Source organism: Apteryx rowi, unplaced genomic scaffold (assembly GCF_003343035.1).
Source record: "Apteryx rowi isolate R43461 unplaced genomic scaffold, aptRow1 scaffold_284, whole genome shotgun sequence".
Classification (NCBI taxonomy): Eukaryota; Metazoa; Chordata; class Aves; order Apterygiformes; family Apterygidae; genus Apteryx; species Apteryx rowi.
Genome location: NW_020449241.1, coordinates 67,466 through 87,226, shown reverse-complemented (window position 1 = coordinate 87,226; position 19,761 = coordinate 67,466). Strand labels below are relative to the sequence as shown.

The 19,761-nt window shown below is 44.3% G+C and overlaps 1 protein-coding gene across 35 annotated transcripts in view; it reads left to right on the top strand.

The window, feature by feature from the left end:
* Positions 1-19,761, top strand: part of FGGY (FGGY carbohydrate kinase domain containing) — a 343,412-nt gene that overhangs the window by 322,579 nt on the left and 1,072 nt on the right. For 33 of the 35 annotated variants that reach the window (XR_003254040.1, XR_003254042.1, XR_003254048.1 and 30 more), the window contains 3 exons: positions 16,737-16,798; positions 17,678-17,819; positions 17,920-18,086. Coding sequence is in view for 1 of the 35 variants with exons in the window: in XM_026069036.1 (XP_025924821.1) it covers positions 16,737-16,798; positions 17,678-17,759 (144 nt within the window). In the remaining 34 variants the exon portion in view is untranslated. The other 2 variants (XR_003254039.1, XM_026069036.1) reach the window with 2 other exon arrangements.

Here is a 19,761-nt window from a genome sequence, read left to right as displayed (position 1 = left end):
AAGGCCTATGCAAGCCCAAAAGGGGAATGTGAAACTGCTGAAGGTCAGAACAGCTTTGTCCCGCTCGAGAGCTTACCAGGAAAGTGGTCTGACATCCAGCTTCGTTAGGAAGGGATAACCTCCCAGGCCCGCTGCCAAAAGTGACCTTTCCTTTTTTATGCAGCGTGACTCTTGTTCCCCCTAGTGGCTAATCACACAGGATCTGTTGCACATGAGCGTTTCGTGTGGCTGCATTTGAACTCTTCTGCCAAATTTTCTTCACATCCACATTTTTGCTCTGTTTTGCAACTCTCTCAAGTCTACCTAATGATGGCAATTGCCATTCTTTTGGTTGTGACTTCAGGAAGCAGGACAATATGTTGTGGATAATACTTTACATTTGCTGTGTGAAAACACAGCGATCGGATTTAGGGCTGGGGAGGAGAGGTTTTTCTGCCCGTGCACACTTGATTCCTTCTGCAGCCCTAGCAGTAAGGGGTAAAGTAAAAGGGGTRAAGTAAAGTAAAGGCCTTTCCGTGTTTATCAGCATCTCTGTTCGTGTTGTAGCTCCTCAAGTATGAACAAATCTCAGTCTCCAAAGATGTTAGACACCTCAGATCAGCAGGCTTGTTTAACGTCCTTGAGATAAGAACTGAATTGCCTGGCTTTATGAATCAGACAAATCTCATGTAAGCTATAGTGTAGTATTTCTTAGCAGTAGGGAATAAAAGGCTGTATTTGCCAATGTAGTTCTTACTAGCAGTGTGGTAAGGGGAGATAATGCATATATTGGGTGAATTTTTGCCATCAGCTTTATTACTTCGAAACCAACATAACTCACTGTAGTATCAAGTTCTTCTGAGTTTACTTTGGTATAAATAAGAGTAGAATTTTGCAAATCAGAAAATAATATATGCTACCTGACTTGAAAGTCAAAGTACATGGGTTTTATTCCTGGCTTTGCCRTTGACTCTGTCTATGACTTTGGGCAAGTTGGTTAACTTTGTTGTTCATCCAAGTGATTTGTTAAGCAGATCTAATGATGTTTAAGTATACCATAGGCTGATTTTGTAGTTAAATTAAAGGTGATAGAATGAAAAGTGCAATGAAAATGTATGATGTTATTAATGATGTTAGTCTGGTGGATTAAAACAAGCAAGAATGAAAAAGTCTTTTAACTGCTGACCTATATGCACATAATTGGAAAATCTTCTGACTTCCGCACAGGAAAGTAAAAGCTTACTTTATAACTATAACCAGTTTATTGTGTGTGGTAATTTTCATTACTGTGTATGTAATATGAAAGATGGCTTATGAACTGTGGTATGAATAGGACTCAAAAGTTTATATATTTTTTAATATTAGTATTTACAGTATTCATGACTTTTACGGGTTATGTTATACATTTACAATGAAATGTACTTCATATGCAAAACTCTTGTTTTTAGAAAATATTTGGGCAGGAATAAGGAGACCACATCCTTTAAAGCACAAATTCACTCAAGGTTTATATAGGCAATTTCTTAGGACAACAAAGGCTAATTCAAGATCAGCATTTTTATTCACAGGCTTCCAGCTTTAGGCATCTAATTCTGTATATAATATGTAACTGAGAGGCTGGATACTTGTTTTGCTCAAGTATTGGAGACTTTTGAAAATCAGATGTTGCCCATTCTTGACAACAGTGGGATCAGGATTAGCTCAAACAACAGATGCATATTGCATTGCTGAGCCTTTCTGATCTGTCTCTGAAACTGGTTTGTGACAGGTCCGTAACCCAATGAATGTAATGTAAAACATTCAACAGGATAATAAGACCTCCCTGTTACAACTGTATCCTTTTTCTTGCATGTCTGGGTTGTATTTTTTTAAATTAAATTACTGAGTTCTAGAATGGCCTGCATTCCTTCTATTCCTGTAAATATGAAATGACTGACAGCTTTTCAGTTGCCCATGGTCCTACTGTTTGTTGGAAGAGGAGGGGACAGGATGGGATCCCACCAGATTTTTCACATATTATTCATAGAAAGAAGATTGTTGAGCATGAGACGAGCACTTTCTTTCAAGCACTCTGTTACTGATCTAATCTGATTTTATATAGATCTGCACAAATTATTCTAAGGCAAAAAAAACAAGCCATAGTAGAGCAAGGGGTAAGTGCATTTAGAAAAGTTGTATAGTAAAAATTAGATTTTCATCAGATAAAAGTAATTTAATTTCCTTCCCCCATTCTAGGCTTGTCACAGCCTAAGAAATACCTTTGAACAAAAACTAGCTATTTTTTAGATTTGCTGTATTAAGCAATTTCCACAGTGCAAAATTGCTGCTAATGGGAAAGCGAAACAAATCTGGGATTTTGAGCTAGTGCAGTATTCGTGCGAGTAATTAGCCTGTACAAAAGGAGCATTCATCTTGAAATGATGGATAAGCGCTAAGGACAGAATTGAAAACTGTAAATATGTTAGCACTTTAAGCGAGAGCACAGCTTCAGCACTTGTTAGACTCATCAGCTGCTGTAAACAATATGGATCTTTGAAATGATCTCTGCCCAGATCTCAGCACATTAGATAATGATATAGTTGTTCATTTTTTCTTCTTCTGTTTTTTTTTTTTCCTCCCAGAAAGTACATTCTGCAAAGAATAGGCCCCTGGTCCTGCCAGCACACACACACTTATCTCGCTACATGAGGAGACCCCGTCAGGCCTGCAGAATCGCTGCGGGGAGTAACGAACAAGTCTGCAGAGCTGGGCTCTGCGTTCCTCTGTTTATGCATAAGTCAGGAACAGTATGTACAGCTGCAGCACAACTTTCCTGTCGTGGCTCTGCCTCCACCAAGTCTAGAAGAGGCTCTCTAAGGTCAACCAGGCTCAGCTCACAGTTAGGACGTTTCTTCAAATAAGATTTAGAGTGAGAGTCTGTTCAGGTTGTGGTAGCAGTTTCTCTCGTGCAGCTTTGCAAGGAGTTAACAGTGACTGAGCTGCAACAATGGAGGGTTTCATGTTGTGAAAATGGCATACGATAGAAATTAATTTGAAACCAAGAAATTCCCTTTGCAAAGGACACTATAAAAAGCTTGCATACCACGATAACTTGTAAGCATTCACTGACCTAGTCGAGGTTCTGATTGGTGACCTATAAGTGAAAAGCTCCATGAACCATTTGAGTCTCTGCTATTCATCTCCTCTGTCAGCTTGCTTTCTTTAAATAAAAGGCCAGATCCTCAGCAGCAGGAATTGGCTTAGCTCTTAGGATCAGCTGAACTGTAAAGCACAATGTGTTTTTTCTTCAGTTGTGTCTCATGTTGGCTAAATTTCCCCTCAAAGTGCTTTATATTAATTTAGTGGGGTTATTGATTCCCATGGACTATATGGGAAACTGAGCAACAGAGGGCTTGCATGACTTGGCCAAGATTAAAATTCAGGAGTTGATGTATCCTGCTGCTCTGCCTACAATCACAGAAGTGTGCTGGGAAGAGCTTTCCTCCATCAGTCTTTCAGGAGCAGCGGGTTAGAAATTTCTCAGCAGTGTGAGTGCAGGGGCAAGGGCTGTTTGGAAATAAGAGCCACAGGGTGCAGCTAACTGTGGGTTCCTAATGAAAAGGAAGTGGGGTGGAACAGAGAAGGTCCCTTTGAAAAGAGGAAAGGTGATGAGCTGGGTATTGTAAGGAGAGAAAGCCCCTCCAGAGCGATTCGGTGTTGTTCACCTTTCCCAGAGGTAAAAGGACAGCTCACAAACAAGCTTACAACCCTCCCCCATAGCCAAAATTTGGGGGAGGGAGGGGGGAATCTGTCGAGTGTACTCTCCTCTAAAGATCTAAACTTTAAAGATAACCCCTGGGGCAGGATGGTGCTATATTAGATCTCGGGCTACGAGCCAGCCAAGCTCTGCTACCACTTGATGACTCACTCACACGCTAACTGCACTTTTAATTCTGACTGGTGTGTTTTCACACAGAACCGTCTATTGTTTTGGGCACAGTCAACTACAAAATCTGCTCTTTTTCTATTTGCCACATGAATACAAATGCTTTCTTAGAAGATCTCCTAAGGAAAAAGATGCCTCAGACACCTTTAAAAATTCCTGCTGGCAATGCTGGGTGGCAGGTTTAGGTTTGCTGGTTAAAAAGGTTATGTAATATTACTGCAGTCAAAGGCTGTTTTATGGCTCTGGGCCACATGGTGATTAATAGCCCTTGGTTTAGGTTTTGTATAGAAAAGCAGCAGGCTTGACAGATAGCTAAAGTAGTGAAGAGGGCAGATCCTGACATTTGCCAGCAAGAATGACTACCTTCTTCCCAATGCATTCATGTAGGTTGTTACCTACAGTTCTTTTCTGTGCAAGAAATGTAACTGAAATGCACAAAGATATTGTAAATATAAAGAAGTTTGTACTTACAGAAAAGCTTTGATGGTAAAGGGAACTATATTTACCACTTCCAAGAGGTCTCCAAGAGATACCAGCCAATGTTTATAGCACCAAGGGGAGCAGAACCAGGCAAGTTCACTTCTTGCAAAAGCAGCAGATCAGAAGGAGTTTCCAGGAGTTTCATTTTACTCCCATTTGAGAAAGGCTGATTTCAGCCGTGCAGTCTTTGGAATGTGTGGGATGTGTTCTCCTGCCCTGGCAGCACCTGCAGAGCTYGTTGGGCTGCGTTTCTGATCCATTCAGAGGTTTCCCCCCAGATCTGGTTTACCCAGCGGGCAGCTCGATAAGCAATAGAGGACCAGGCTGGTAAACAACCAGAGCAGGCAAAGTGAGGAGGGAAATGAAGCCACAGCCCCACTGGAAACTGAAAGCGTGTCTGGAACCTACAAAGTGCTGGAGAGTGAATGCATTTGAGAGGGAAGCTGGGAAAGAGCGATGCAGGGAACAAGCAGTGTTTTCRTAAGCAACACCTGCATCCCTACTGAAAATAGTGTGAAATAAATGGGAAAAGGCCTTCAGAACCCTATGTAGGTCTCTTTGTGTCATATTTGCTCTGCTTGGTACCTGGGCTTCGTCCACCTCCTATGTTTTCTTCCTGTATATTTATTCTGGCTTGACTATTACAGTTTCCTCATATAAATCATCTGAAGATCTACATCTTCCATTGAGACTCAGAAGTTAATTGAGATCCAAAGTGTGCGTAGCTGCTGTAGACTACAGCCAAGAAGTCTGTGCGGTTCATCATGTGCGTTACACAGGCTGGTACTCTTGCTATAGGAAAGGAACGGGCTTTGCGTCCCTTAGTGGCTCAGCATATCCTCCCCAAAATAGTCTTCATAGTGCCTCTGTGGTTGTATGGGAGGGAGTGTGAAGTAACCCCAGCCCTAGGCTTTGGCTCAGCCCTTCAAGATGTGCTGAAGGCTAAGGTGCTTCAGAGTGTCCCGTGCTAGGCACAGACCCATTCATTCTTCAGGACTCGGCCAAGGAATTGTGTCTCTGCCAGTTGCTCCTTCCTTCCTGGGCTGCTTTAAGGGCAGGACAACGCCATTGAGCTCCAGGGGCTAGGCAGAGCAATAACTATCAAGCACACCGCTTGTACGCGTGAGAGATGCATAAACTGAGAGCTTGCTGAATTGAGTTTTTGATCAGGCCTTCACCTGAGACAATGTCTTTTTCTTGGGGATAAACATGGTACAATTTGGGCACTAATGCAATTAAAATGACAAATAATAATTGAAACAGATGGTTTGTGAAGGAGACATGTTTAATGCATTTATATGACACAGATAATTATAATATCGATAGTTGTGCAGCTAGCTTTGAAAAGCTAACGCCTGTACTTGTCAGATTCACAGTCTATTTGCCATCCACCTGCGAACTGGAAAAGGGCCTCCTTTCTCAGCTTGGTTGCTCCCCAGGCTGAGCTCAGCAGGTCTCGTGCTGCTGAGGTTTTGGGAGACATGAGGGAGCCAGCATTGCTGTTTGCATAGAAAACGTTGCCGAGCTCCCTGGCTGGCTGTCACATGTGTCAACAGGAATCCCACAGTTCGGGCTGGGATTCTCTGTTGCTGCCATTGGTGGACGTTTGGCAACAGACTGGCCAGCCTGTCCGTCAGACCAAGCTTCCTCAGCTATTCAGTGACCGAGAGCTTTCTAAAATCTCTTAGCAATATGTATTCTCCATTTAGAGAAAATGTGCCTTTTAGGAACAGCACTCAGTTCTTACAGGACAGTTTGTGTTCGTTCAGCTGATTCCTCAAGTAGTTTTTATAGCCAAGGGCATGTAAGCTGTGGCTTGAGTTTTAGCAGCAGAAGAGCAAGTAAGAGGAGTAGCTTCTCATCCCTGGCTGCCGCTGATTTTCAGACCTCGAGGAGGCACGGTGCCCCTGTTTTTAACAATACCAGACTGTATCAGCTGATCAGTGGTGCCTTACCTCAGCTCTCAATCAGTTTAGACATTTGATTTTGGGAGAGAAAAATACTTTCTGGGACAGCACTCTGGAAAGGGTTGGTGACTCCTTGTCCGTAGCAATCATGGCGAGGAAATCAAATGCGCTATTGGGTAGATAGCTCATCTTCTTTATCCTGTGCTTTACAAGGAGAAGTGATCGTGCAGTCCAGTTCTAAATTCTTTCCTAACAGATTGCTGATTCCTTCTAGGTTTTATTCCGTGCCGCATTTTGGATATCTATGAAATATCACTTTTCTCTTAAGTGATGTTTTAATTTTTTATTGTAGATAAGGATGTCTGTAAGGTTACCGGTAAGGGCTATCTTCATACTTTTATGCACTTTTTCTCTCTGTTTTAACATCTCAAGCTTCTAGTGGTTCACAGTAGTGCAAGACTTTTTTTAAAGGCCTCTTGCTTTTTATGAGCACYTGTCCAGAGTAATTTCCCAAATGCAATCCAGATTGGGTAAAATGTAAGGATATTTCTGAGATGTATTTTTTTTATAGCAAACCACACATCAGATTAACTAGATAAAACATAGTCCTAAATCAAAACTCACATCAGGGATTCCACTTGTTAACCTCAGGTAGACACTGGAGCATAGCAAAGAATTTATTTGAAAGATGAGGGGAAAAGCAAAGTCTCCTCAGATGGTGTTGGAAAGATGTGAGTGAATAATTAGATGGAGAAAAGTGAAATATTGCAAATAATTTTGTTTTCTTGATGCAGTAACTGTAAGGCAAAGTGTAGGCAGAAATTGTTTTCATGAAAAAATGCCAGCTAGATACCCCCTAAACTGCTAAAACCTACTGAATAGGGGCTGAATGAAGAGACGTGTGCAGATTAATTAGATCCAAAAAATGTTTTGACAGTGTAAGTGAACATATGGAAAGAATTGAGAGAACCCTATCCAGCTCCCCATGCGTAAATGATGCCTTAGCCATAGCTCATAAAGCAAATACAGATGCAAAAAAAAAAGACCCCCCCCTTTCCTATCCCCTCCCCCCAGTAAACCCCAATCTATTGCCAGATGGCAAATAAAAGTTTGAACTAAATGTGAGGAAAGCTGTATGTTCAGCACGAATGTGAAAAGAAATCAGCTGAATAAATCTGAATTCTGCACCTTAAAGGAAGTGGTGCAGTTCAACAAAATATTGTGCCAAATACGCAGCTGAGTGTCAGGATATCCTGTGCGGATGCTTGTTCTTCAGCTTTTATCTTTTACCCTCCCCTCTGCAAGTGACTCCTGCTTTCTGTCCGGCTCATTTCTTTTGCTGGGCAAGTTAGTGTGGAATCACACAGCTGCCCTGCCTGCCCCGAAGGTTTCGCCAGCTGAAATCGAGGGTAGAAGTGTTGGGATAGATCCTGCAAGCGGAGTAGAGAAGCAAAGTAACTTGCTTCAGGTTGTGCAGCAGAGCGGCACTCCCAAACTGGGTTTAGTCCATCAGCAGCGATGGGTAGGGAGGGGGCCGCTTTAGTTTGTATCTCTAGTGCAGACCCCTGTGTTAGGACCCGATGCAGGAATCTGAACTTTGGGCTCCCAGGTGAGCGTGCTTTCTGTTAGACAGAAATGCCTGTTATGCCTGTCAGCATAACGTTTCCATGCCGAAGGAACGGGTTACATAAGTATCTCCTCTCGTGCGTTATATGGACAGACCTTCTTGCTCTGCTGCAGTACTGGTGCTGTGTGTGGTTATCGCCTTTATTGCACCTCAGCAGGGAGGCGAGTGAAAGGCTCTGTGCAAGTTGGTCTTGCGGCCAGGGAGCACGGATCGTAGTGACGGAGCTCCCCGAGCTGGTCTCCGCTGTGCTAGTAAAGCTGCCAACAGCGGCATTGCCACCGGCGGCATGGGACCGGGGCGGGCAGCAAAATGCGTCCCAGATTCTGGGTGAGTAGCCTGGTGGCCAGGCGGAGTGGACCTCTGTGCTGCCGCGATTGCGTCGTATCAGTACCCGCGCTTGCTAAATTTAAAGCTGTCGTGGCTCTTCGTACACCGACTTAGTAAAGTGGACGTACCCTTCGTTAAAACCTGTGCAGAGCTGTCCACGCTCGTGTCAGGGGAAGCGTGGCTGAACTCCGTCCCAGCTCCAGTGCCGACCCCTGGATGTTGCCCGGAGGCTGTGGGCGCTGTTGCCAGTGCCAGCAAGCTGTGAAACTGAAACAGGAGCTAAACGCTTGGGCTCTTTCCATTGCCTGGGTAAGCTGAAACCCCTGCTAAGCTGTCAAGCTTGCATCYAGGCGGCTTTGGACACTGAGAGGTGCCAGCTATGGAGCCCCCTCAAAGCAAACTGCTTAATTATTTGATAGTCACAGGCAACTCGGGGGAGTGCACAGTCAAATCAACAACAAAACAACCTATATTTAGCAACAGTGTGGCTGGAGCTTAGACCCAAACATAGTTTCCAGCCGATAGATGATGTGACAATGATAGCTGACCCTCATCCCGTTCTAAATTTGGTCTGCAGAATAAGTAATTAATATCACTGCTAGCATGACAGCCACCCTTTCCAGCAGCTGCATTGCCACTGCTGCTCCTCTTAAGGCTTTGTCTGTCTGCTGGCCAGTCTGGTGAAAGAGCAAGTTCGGTGTGACACCGAGCTAGGGTGGCCACAATCTGTCTGACGCTCTGTAGTCATTGAAGCAGGGTAGAAGTAGGTGCTTTGGAGATGGAGGTGGTACCATGGCCTTATCTGCACTCGTCTTTACTGTTACGTGATCTCTTTTTTTTTGTTTGTTCTTGTGTCTGATATTAAGGAGTGAAAAACACCCTCCTACATTACAGGATAGACTGAGTGATTTGTGCTGGGGTATGATGTAGAGGGCCTGCCTAGGACTGAGACCTTCACGTAGCGCACACAGTACAAAATCAGAGACAAACCTAGAGCTTACAAACTGTTTATACAAGCCAAACCAAATCGTGGGGGATAAAAGGGGTCAACCTATTTTAGAGATAGGTAGCTGAAACTTAAAAGAGTAGGTTACATGTCCAAAGTAACTCAGGGAATCTGTGATAAATTTTCCGTGTCCTGAATCAGTGCTTGAACAGAAAACTGCCTTAACGTCAGTACTGGTGACCCCTCCAAAGCTTGTGAAGTTGGCCTTGTCAACTGAAATTGGATGGTTTTAGGGGTATAATAATGTTGGGCTTCTTCTAAGGTACCTGCCTGAATTCCCTTCRCTGCACTAGCAGCCATTAAAAAAACCCATAAAACAATCCTCTAAGATGGGCCAATGCTGCTATCCAACATTACGGGTAGTGARATGCAAAAGTCCAGTGACTGGAGCAGAGACTTGAACTCAAGTCCTGAGCCAGCGCCCTGCTCGCTGGACCTGCTCGCTGGACCTTCCACCCTTCCACCCTCCTGTCCCCCCGCTCCTGCCCCTTAGTCCCACTTACAGACACAGACGGACAGAAACAGCCTTTCTCTCTCCCTCTCTCTGAGGTCTGATGCTAGCACAGAAATCTGTGCTGGAACAGAGCAAAAAGAAAATACAAGCTTGTGTGAAATTTTCCACCTTTTCACTAAATGAATGAAAGCCAAATTTTCACACTTTGGTCTTAGGTGTGAAATTTTTGCTTAGCTTTAATATTTATACATAATGTGTTTTAAAACTTGGCTCGCTCCATTCAGAATACCACAGAGAGTTAAGTTACAGATCTTGGGCTTTGTGCATGCTGCCAAGATCTGCCCCTATAACTCAAACAAATTTAAAGGGGGAAAAAAAGGACTAGAAAAATATTGTATATGGTCCATCACATGCTTTCTTCATGCAGTCATATTCCGCTAAAAAGTAATGTTCTGCTAGGGCTATGTTATATAAATACTTCCATGTTACTCCTGTAGGCATAGATAAGACAAATTATGCATCTCCTGGCTAGTGAGTAAGCAATCCCTAAATAAAAGCCTTGAAAGGAAACAGCAGCCTTGCTTACAATTCTCAGAACAGTTTTAAAGTATTTCTTGGACATCAGCATTTCAAGAAATCTATTTATTCCCTTCCAAATCCAAGTGCTTCTGTGACTGGACTCCTAAAAATGATGTTAGTTAGCATCTGTTAGTCTCAGCTTATGTGTATGAAATGGAGATAGGAGAGAGAGGTTCTTCAGGGTTGACAAATAGTAAAAATTACATAAAACATAAATGTATACTTGCTTTTATTAAATTTGTTATAAGGACTTAAAAGTGTAAAGAAAGCCTCCCTGTTAGTTTGAAGGTACTTACACTTGCCAAACTCTACAAATCAGAATAAATCTGATGGGAGAGGAGGTTCCTATATTTGAGTATTTTCTAAGTGGGGCAACTTTGAAATGATTTTCCCACAATGCTGTAGACAGTAGAGCTGTGCAGAAACACCGAAGGTCAAGATTGACATAAGGATAATGTTCTCAAGGTGGCAAAGGGGAAATTCCCATTTCAAAGCTCTATCTGGTTCAGAAATTGAGACTGAACTTCCATGCATACACTCGTGTCATTCTCAAAAATATGTGAAGAAGCATGTTTGGTAGTACAGCTTTCTCACCACATCTGGCTGTAGAAATGGCAGCTTTTGATCACTTGGCTTATACTACCATGATAAAAATGAACATAATTTCATTCTTTTTCATGAGTACTAAGATGAGGTGAATTAGCAAATTCAGCTTGGGAAGAAGATGAGCAATCCATGCATCTTGTTCCAGCTTGTTCTGAGATTCCTGAATCAGTTATATAATGATTTATGATCCACAACTGTTTTACAGCAGTTATTTTTCATCGCTTGCCATCATTCTTAGGACATTCATTCTTGGTGCAACAGAGCCATGGCTGTCACCGGGCAAGCTGTAAACTAGCTGCACTCCTAGCACATAGAAAACACGCTGAATTTGCACTTGAGAACACCTCTTGGCTTTCATGTTGTCTGAGGATCCTTCCTCCGCGTAGCTGGCACATTGCTGTTATAACTGAAGCGTGGTATATTCATACTGTTGGGTGAGCTTTGATCTATGCTTTTATATGTGCAGGCCAAATGTTTTCAGCCATTGAAACTGTACAGTAACACTTTAGATGATAGATGTTTGTTTTTACTGTTAAGTTAATAACCACACCAGTTAAAACTCCTGACATTTCTTGGGATGATTGAAATGAGGAAGTGGGGAGAACACATCTGTGAAATTGCATTTGTGCCCAGATGCCTCCTCCATTTAACTTTGGATACAGTTTTTTAAAGTATCTAAATATCATAATAGCAAAAGCTCAAATCCTGGAGGGGACTGAAGTTCCCAGCTCATTAATTTCAGTGGGATTTTTCTGGCTTCTTCTGTTTATCTCGGACCTAAAGCTGATGTACATAAATCTGATTTCTCATTTGATGTATGCTTTTAAGAGCCTACATCCCATTAATTTTCAGTAAGGTTCAGCCACCTAAGTCCTTGAGTCACTTTTGAAAATCAGACGTAGGGGTCATTCACAGGCAGGATAATCCTCCTGGGCTCCCTTTGCGGTCAGAGGGAGATGGGCCCTTCCTGTGCGACGGGCAGGATCACGCAGTGGGTGCTCTGGGTCAGCCCTTGCAGGAGCCCGTTGAACCGAAGGAGCCCAGCCTCCCAGTTTGAAGACAGCCCCTGTAAGCCCCTCTTGGGGGCTCCTAAAGTCAGGCTGACGTGCTGTTCCTGACATGCCAGAGTAGCTTGCTGCACTGCAGCTGTCACATAGCGTTAAAACCTTTTTTTCTTTCCATTATATAAGGACAAAGGTTGAAATTTTCAGCTTTTATGTGATGGCTTAAAATAGGGTTTCTTCCCCCCAGAGGGTGGTGCTAGAGAACAAGGGGACACTTCTGCTCCATGTACAGCTTTCGAAGCCCTGCAAAGACTTGACGCTGCAGGGATGTGCTGGGGTGGCCTGACTTGCCCAGCCCCTCGGGCCACAGTATTTTTGGGAGATCTGTCTGTTGAGGCTACCCTGGTGTCTTAAACTCATCCGCGGCCCCAGGTCCTGCTAAAGAGCAGAGTTCAGCCGCTTGTGCCRAATGAACTGCTCTGCATGGAAAGTGAGCTTCCCACCTGGGTCGCCCTCCCACCGGCCAAATGGCACCTTGTCTGGAAATACTGGTGGGCCTTGGAGAGTTTGGTTCGCTGGGCCTGTGCCTGCTGTCCTGGGTAGGGTGATCCTGTTCTGCTGACTCTCCCCATGGAAAGCAGAGTGTTTACTGGCTTGTATCTGTCTCAGCTTTGACACTCTGACAAAAGGTTAGAAATCATGAATGCGTCTCTTTATTCGGGCTCCACAGTGCCTCTCTTTTTTTCTGTGTAAACCCTTCAACTTGCCTCTTGCCCAGCCTTTAGAAATGACGATCAAATGCGAACTTTCAGGGTTTATTTATAGCATAGCCTTTATAGAAAGAGAGAAAAGAAATGATTAAAAAGCAATTTTACAAAATATTTTGTTTTAAGAGAGAATTCATTGTGTTTAAATCACTGTATTCATTGTACTGTCTAGACTGGCAAACAAAGAAGATAGAGCGTCATTCAAATTAAGATTGTGAAGTTCTTGGTGACTGGAATTATGGATTTGGATGTCAACCCTCAAACAAGCTATTTCTGAACAGCAGTATTATCACTTTGCTATATTTAAGGCTCTGTTGAAGACAGAATAGTGCATAAGGTTGATCTGATTCAGTAATGTGATTCTAATGTTCCTTTGTTCCTTATTTCATTATAAATTCATATTTTCAATGTTTTGTTCCTTTTTGTCCCCAGAAAATTGTTGAAAAGGCTCCTCTGGGAGTGAAGTATTTGTTCAAACTAACAATGACCAAGCTGACTTAAAAAAAAAAAGCACATTAAGAGAGGAATTCACTTAGGATATTTTGAGCAACCTAGCATGAGTGAGTTGTTGAAAATCGCTGGCTTTTTAATATGTGATACCACATTACCACGATGGCTGCTGTGAGAGCTTAACACTGGGCATTCTCAGAGACCTACATATACTTAAAAATACAAATGTATTTACTTGCTAAACCGGAAAGACAGCTTCGGCATCTTCCTCCTTATCTGTGCTTATGAAAACGTGCTAAATGTGGATAGATAGGTGAACCAGCAGCAGGAGATAAGCAGCAGCCAGGCCCTGTTTGCTGGGCTAGGTCAGATTTTTAAGAACCAGTTTTTCTTTAAGGACCTCGCGAGTGTCTCCTGTCCTCAGGCTGCCATCCCGGTGGCGGCACCCTCCTTGGTGCCTCTCCCGAGCGCCGGCATGCCAAGGCTGCCGCAGAAGGGCTGGAGGCCCGCTGCAGGTTCAGAGCAGCTTCATTAGTAATTTTGGAAAGTCACAGGAAAAAAGAGGGGAAAATAACTTTAAACTGAAAGGGAAGCTTCAGGTTTGGGGAAAGATTGGAGTTTTGGGGTGCTTCTCGAAACGTTTTGCCGCTTGGCGCGTTATTAGGAGCAGCAGGAGATCCGATCCAGCCCACAGCGAGTGCGGGGGACTTTCCTCAGCTCCGCAGAGACTTGATGTGGCCCTTGTGGTCCCCGAGCGTGCTTAAAGGCCGCTGCTGCGAGGTGCGTACAGCCCGAGACGCGGTGTCTCACAGCTGCCCGTGCGTAGTCGGGCCTCGCTCGCGGGACGATGGCAGCAGCGGGAGCGCGAGGAGGCGCACGTGGGAGCCCGGGCCAGCGCTCCCGCAGCGTGCGGGACGGCCGCGGCACGCACGGCTGCGCCTGCAGCAGCCCGCACCTACTGCATCTGCTTCCGTCGGTGCTGGTGGCCGTTTTCTCCGAACTGACCAGAAAAACCTCGTAGTTAGATGATTAAGAGTGTAAAAATAAAACCTGTCTACATGTTCGTTTATCTCAAAAGGCTGCCTTATTCCCAAAGAAGCCGTAGGGCGTTTTTCAGCATTGGAAGTCCGAAGAGGCCCCCGAGCAAAGCAGCACGTCGCTGTGCAGTGTATTTATGACAGGAGCGCACAGAAGCAGAGCCTCTGCTGGCGACGGCGCTCTCTGTGTCCTCTCTTCCCAGCGTTCCCCGGCACAGGACAGCGGAAAGCACACCCTGCTCGCGCCCGCGGAGGCGATTAGCAGAGTTCAGTTCCCCCTTCCCRTTTTTGTTGCACCTGAGAAAAAAGTTGATTTGTGTGAGACATTTAGGCCCTTTGAGATGCCCCTTTGGGTTTTTTTTTTTCCTTTTTGTGCAGTGTCTCCAGGGCAATTCAATAGAAGGTGTAAAGCAGGGAGCTGAAAGTAATGTGGCTGTTCACATTAGCGAGCGTGCTTCGAGGGGCTTTGCTGCACAGCGTGAGGGGGCTCTGCCTTTACCGTGASGTTGTCTGCGATTCTCCGGTAAGACAGCAAGCTATCCTAAAATGCATTATTGATTGTAACAGAGGGAATTGTCTGCTGGTTTTTTCCCCTCTGTTGTTCACTAATTTTGTGGGCGGCTTCTAAATGCAGATGGCAATGTAAGGGGTTTGTGAAAGACAGACGATTGTAAGCAGGAACAATGCTGGAGTTAGTATCACCTGGTAAAGAACAGGGCATGAGCGGTCATTTCTCTTCCCAGGAAAGCCATCAACCTTTMCATGTCAGTATTTTAATCTGGCTGGTGTGCAGAATTTCTCTGCCAGCAGGCTCACATGTCCCTGAGAAGGGAACACACTATCTCACTAGAAGTGTTATTTCRAGGGTGTTTCTTAGGAAATCAGAGKGCAATCAACTTCTGCACATCYAAAAGAGTATGGGCATATGAATGCCCAGAAATACTCCTCTGTTGTTTTATCAGGAGCATTAATAAGAGTAAAATCCTGACTGCGCTGGCATCGCTGTCAGTGCCTTTTACTTTGGCAGAGCCAGGCAGAGCCAGGATTTCATCTAGTATTTACCCTCTGGAGTAGACAAATAACACATTTAGATTGGCATTATAAAAGGATTTGTTGATGCTGTGTGACAAAAGAAGCAAACACCCCCAGAACATACCAGGTAATGCAGGTACAGGTTCAGCCAGGCAGGCAGAGCGCCGTGGGGCCACCTCCTGCACTGGCACGCGAGCGCCATCCCAGGCCCTGTGCGTCTAGTCGAACAGACAGTGCTGGGCATGGGAGAAAGAGCAGCTGTTGGCTTTATGGGCAGTCCGGTTGCATCCTGGCATTTAGGTCATGATCATGTTTCTTTAACACAGGGGAAAGGAGAAACCGGAAGATATAAGGTGTGCACATCACTTGCTTATCCTCAGAGCCTCTCTGCCTGTTCTGGGTCGGTGAAATTGTGCTTACATTGCTCGTCTACRTTGTAGTGCTCTGTGAGATCCTCAGCTGTAAAATGCTGGATTAGTGGAGCGCAAAGTTTTTACTACAGCAGATATTACAGACTATAAAATCATCCAACCCTTTAAAACATCGAGCCATAATATTTGACTAGATGGCTTCCAGCAGTAGCAGCTTGCGCAGGCTGACTGTTCTATCGGGGTCATTCTGATATTCTCATCATGTTACGCTTTAGGTGCTAGTATTAAAACAGATTTAAGATCTTGCTTAGAAACTATAAAGGCTGATATAGGTTTAGTGAGATGCTGATAGTTGAATCTTGATCTTTTATAATATATTTAACACTGTTACATCTGAAAGCTATTGCTCTAATGGTTCTTGTGATCTAACCTCCACTTAAAATAGTTTGAGCCTGCTGCCTCCACCCTTGCCTAAGAGCTTGAGCTTGATCCTCTACTAACATTGGTGATTAGTGTTTCATTCCAGTGGGTTTGCTCAGGAGAATCCCTAGAAAATCCAAATCTCACAGAGATCAGGAAAGGAATCGAACTACTTGGTCTTCTCCCTTCCACAAGTGACGCTGTCCTGGAGAATCCTTCTGCAGGGGATTCTGCAAAATCCCCTCATCTGACTTTGTTTTGGCCAGAAGCAGAATAGGATCAAACTCTGTTCTTACACCTTCATCCTAGAAGATGAGGGCAGCGGTGGGCTCCAGAACAGTACTTGGCAAGTTACATTTAGCTTCTGGAGCACACTCGAGCCCTCTCCTTGCTACAGGGAATTGATACTTTAAGAAAACAATTAAGGGATCTCATGTAAAGTATCATTTTATTTGTGAAATCACCCCTCTGGGGATGCAGTGTTTAATATTTCCTTTGGTTAGTGTAAATAATAAAAGATAAATCTGTTCTGCCTCAGCTTCCCAATAAGAAAGAGGAACAGATTTTGGTTTACTGAGAGGTCTGCAATACTTTGTTCTCATGACTACTATATAATGGGATTGAACATATTTTATGCCATCTGGCCTGTTCAGCTGAAACAAAATACAACAGTAATGTTCCGATTGGTTTTGAAACATCTTGTTCTTGTCAAAAAGTATTTTAAATCAAAACAGGCTTTTCCAGTTTGTGTTTGTCTTTTACTAGGAGGCCATGGCGAAAATGGGAAAAATTGGGAGAGTCGTGCAGCCAAACCATGGAGATAAAAGGTAATTCTGGGTTTTGTGTGTTCACCTATGAGAATTTACTTAAAATGAATTTAAGGCCTGTCTTTTCCTAGCGCTGCTTGAATGCAGTGATATTTATGACTCAGATTTTTTAAGGGTTGTATGGGCACGCAGCTCTTTAACATAGGCGAAGGCATTCATTTGCTRTCAGTAGGGTGTCAGCACTGGAGCCAGCAACTCTCTACCCATTCCCCCGGCTTTCCTTGGCAAGCAAAAGTCCCGAGCGGCGTGAGAGACGTGGGAAAACGCCGCGAAGTCACCAGGCGGGGCTAAACCAACGCCAGCTGCGTCCGCAAAACGGGGACTTGGGGTCCCGCGTCACTGTTTGGCAGTTTGACGCGCGCTTCCCACGTTAGCTGGGTGCGATGGCTGCGCGGTGCCTGCGGCGGCGGCCGGAGCCCCGAGCGGCGCCCGCAGCGCGGCCCCTGCAGCGCGGCCCTTGCGCGGCGGCGGCCGAGGGTCGCGGGCGCCACCTGGCGGCGGCGGGACGCGGCGGGAGGGAGCGAGCGCAGAGTCTCCGCTAAAAGCCTCGCAGACCTCGGGGCTCTCTGCTCGGCGCGCAAGCGGGTAACGCAGCGCCGGGGCCCGCCTGGGCCCGCTGCCACCCGCAGGCAGCTCTGGAGGAAGAACCGAGAGTCCAGGCTGGCTGCGGGGTGAACGCAAGGTGTAAGGACGGCTTGAAGTCGCTTGTTTGGGTGGAAGCCGTGCTCCGGCAGCACGTAGGACTCTGATCCTGGCAAAGCTTGTAATTATAGGAGAGTCAAAGCTGCTTGGATGCTTCAGTGAAGAGAGCAAACATGTATTACAGGGGATTTAAATCTTAAAATCTCAGGCTTTGTTCAATTTAACTTTTTTACACAGATTTTATGACAAGAAATACGAAGTATTTTTGAAACTTGTGGAACATCAGAGAGAGTATCGTTCTATCATGAAAAGCTTCTAATCCAGATCACATAGGCTGGGAACAATATGGGTGACAAATTTCCACGTACTTTAGGCAGAGGTAATTTCTTCTTACTGTGTTGTTCACTGTAAAGATATACCTTTATCATTAAAAATGTACGTTTTCATTTTTAATTAAAAATAAAATGCATTCATTTCAGCGTGAGGCACTGGGTATTTTCTGTCTGCGATCCATGCACACCAGGGACAAAGAATAATCATTTACTCCAGTCAGAGAAAACAGAACCAGACCAGCTGCTGGTACCCCGGTGCCGCTATTCAGAGCGTGGCCACAAGCAGGAACAGCATAAGAAGCAATTTCGCTGATGTAAGGCAGTCCCCCAAGTGAGGTGGGCTTGAATCGCTAACCTTCGCCATGCTTTTCACAGATAACCATCGGCTGCACTGCAAATGGGCCTTTAAATTCTAGCATTGCTACAGCTAAGACTGAGATGTGATTTCCATTATAAAATACCATATATTTTTTTTACTATGATTATAGTATTTTTTTGGTGGGTGATATTTGGGAATCACTTTTGCAGCTGAGAAATGTTTTTCTCTCTGTTTTTTTCTGTTTCCTACCTCTTTTTTTCTGTCTCCATTCTTGCAGAGCAGTCATTTTTATGTCAAAACTTTGAGCCATTTTGGCTTTTGCAAGTAACTAGCTCTCAGTGCACATTAATCACAGTGCAGATGTGAAACAGCCCACTGTTGATATTGAAGGATTAAGCTGAACAGGCGYGGTTGCTGAAAATACGCTCATAGTGCAGGTGCATTCCTTCTGTCCTGCCAGCTGCTTCCCGGGGAGTCAGCCCTGAAGCAGGCCAGCTCTCCGCGTCCATTCCCACATTGCTTCAGGCAGACCCAGCTCAAAATGTGCTCCAGAGCTAAACTGAGTGACAGCGGAGAATGCAGCGGGACAGAAAGCAGATTTTCCTTCCTTAGACTAGCATTTGTTAATGCTCAGAAACCTTCCTGTGATCCACGTCAGAGCTGTCCCCTGGGCAGCTTGCTGGCCAAATCGAGTCAGCCAGAGGCTTTTATTTGTTCTCAGATGATTTTGAAGGCTGCCCTGGACAGTTAATCCTACAGGATGCTGTCAGGGTCACACCTCCAGATCAGGGCATGACTGGCCTGTGGAAGGAGAGAAGTTGGACGCTCTGGCTGTATACAGGAAAAATGTTTCACCTCAGAGCGCAAATTGTTTTGATCTTGCAAGATCTGAATCCTGCCAGTGCCTTCAGTGAGATTCTCTCACAAATTCTCTCTGCCATTTGTCTATTACTTAGTAATGAAAGATAATATTCTGTTTAAAAAGCAAAACCAGGGGCCCTAACTGAGGGAAGAGATGAAGAAGCAAGAGACAGAACAGAAAAGCACATGTAAACCAACTGTAACTCTCCCATAGGTCACTAATGAGACCCCTTGATTTCTTAAACTACAATCTGCCACCCTCTTGGTGAGCCCTTATTATGCARAAGAAACAACCTACAGTCCATTTACATGGAGTTAGTATTCATATAAATGGACTCCATCTTTATACACTTAACTTGATAGAAATTCCAGTCTTTAGTAATGGCATAGGCTGTAATTCCCAGTTAAATGCAAACAGAAGTTACACAATAACAAAATTACACTTAGAGAACTTGGAAAATAATAGTTCCTGGGTTTTTTTATGCTAGCAGTCAGCATTCAAAAACATCTGGTAATTTTTTTAAAGAAACAATGCACTTCCTGCCTTGTAGTTCATGGAAAAGCAATTGTTACCATTTCCAAAGTACCCATTGTTAAGAGAAACAGCTTTACAAGTTCAGGGACATAATTAAAGACAATGACAGTTGATGGGAATAAAATGAAGAAACATCATAACAAAAAGTGTAACAAGCAAGAAAACTCGTGCAACATAATGGTATATCATAGCATACAATTCAAAAGCACAATAAAAAATGTCAACTGAAAATACACAGAAAGAAAAAACAGATGGAGACCAGCGTATTGTGAAC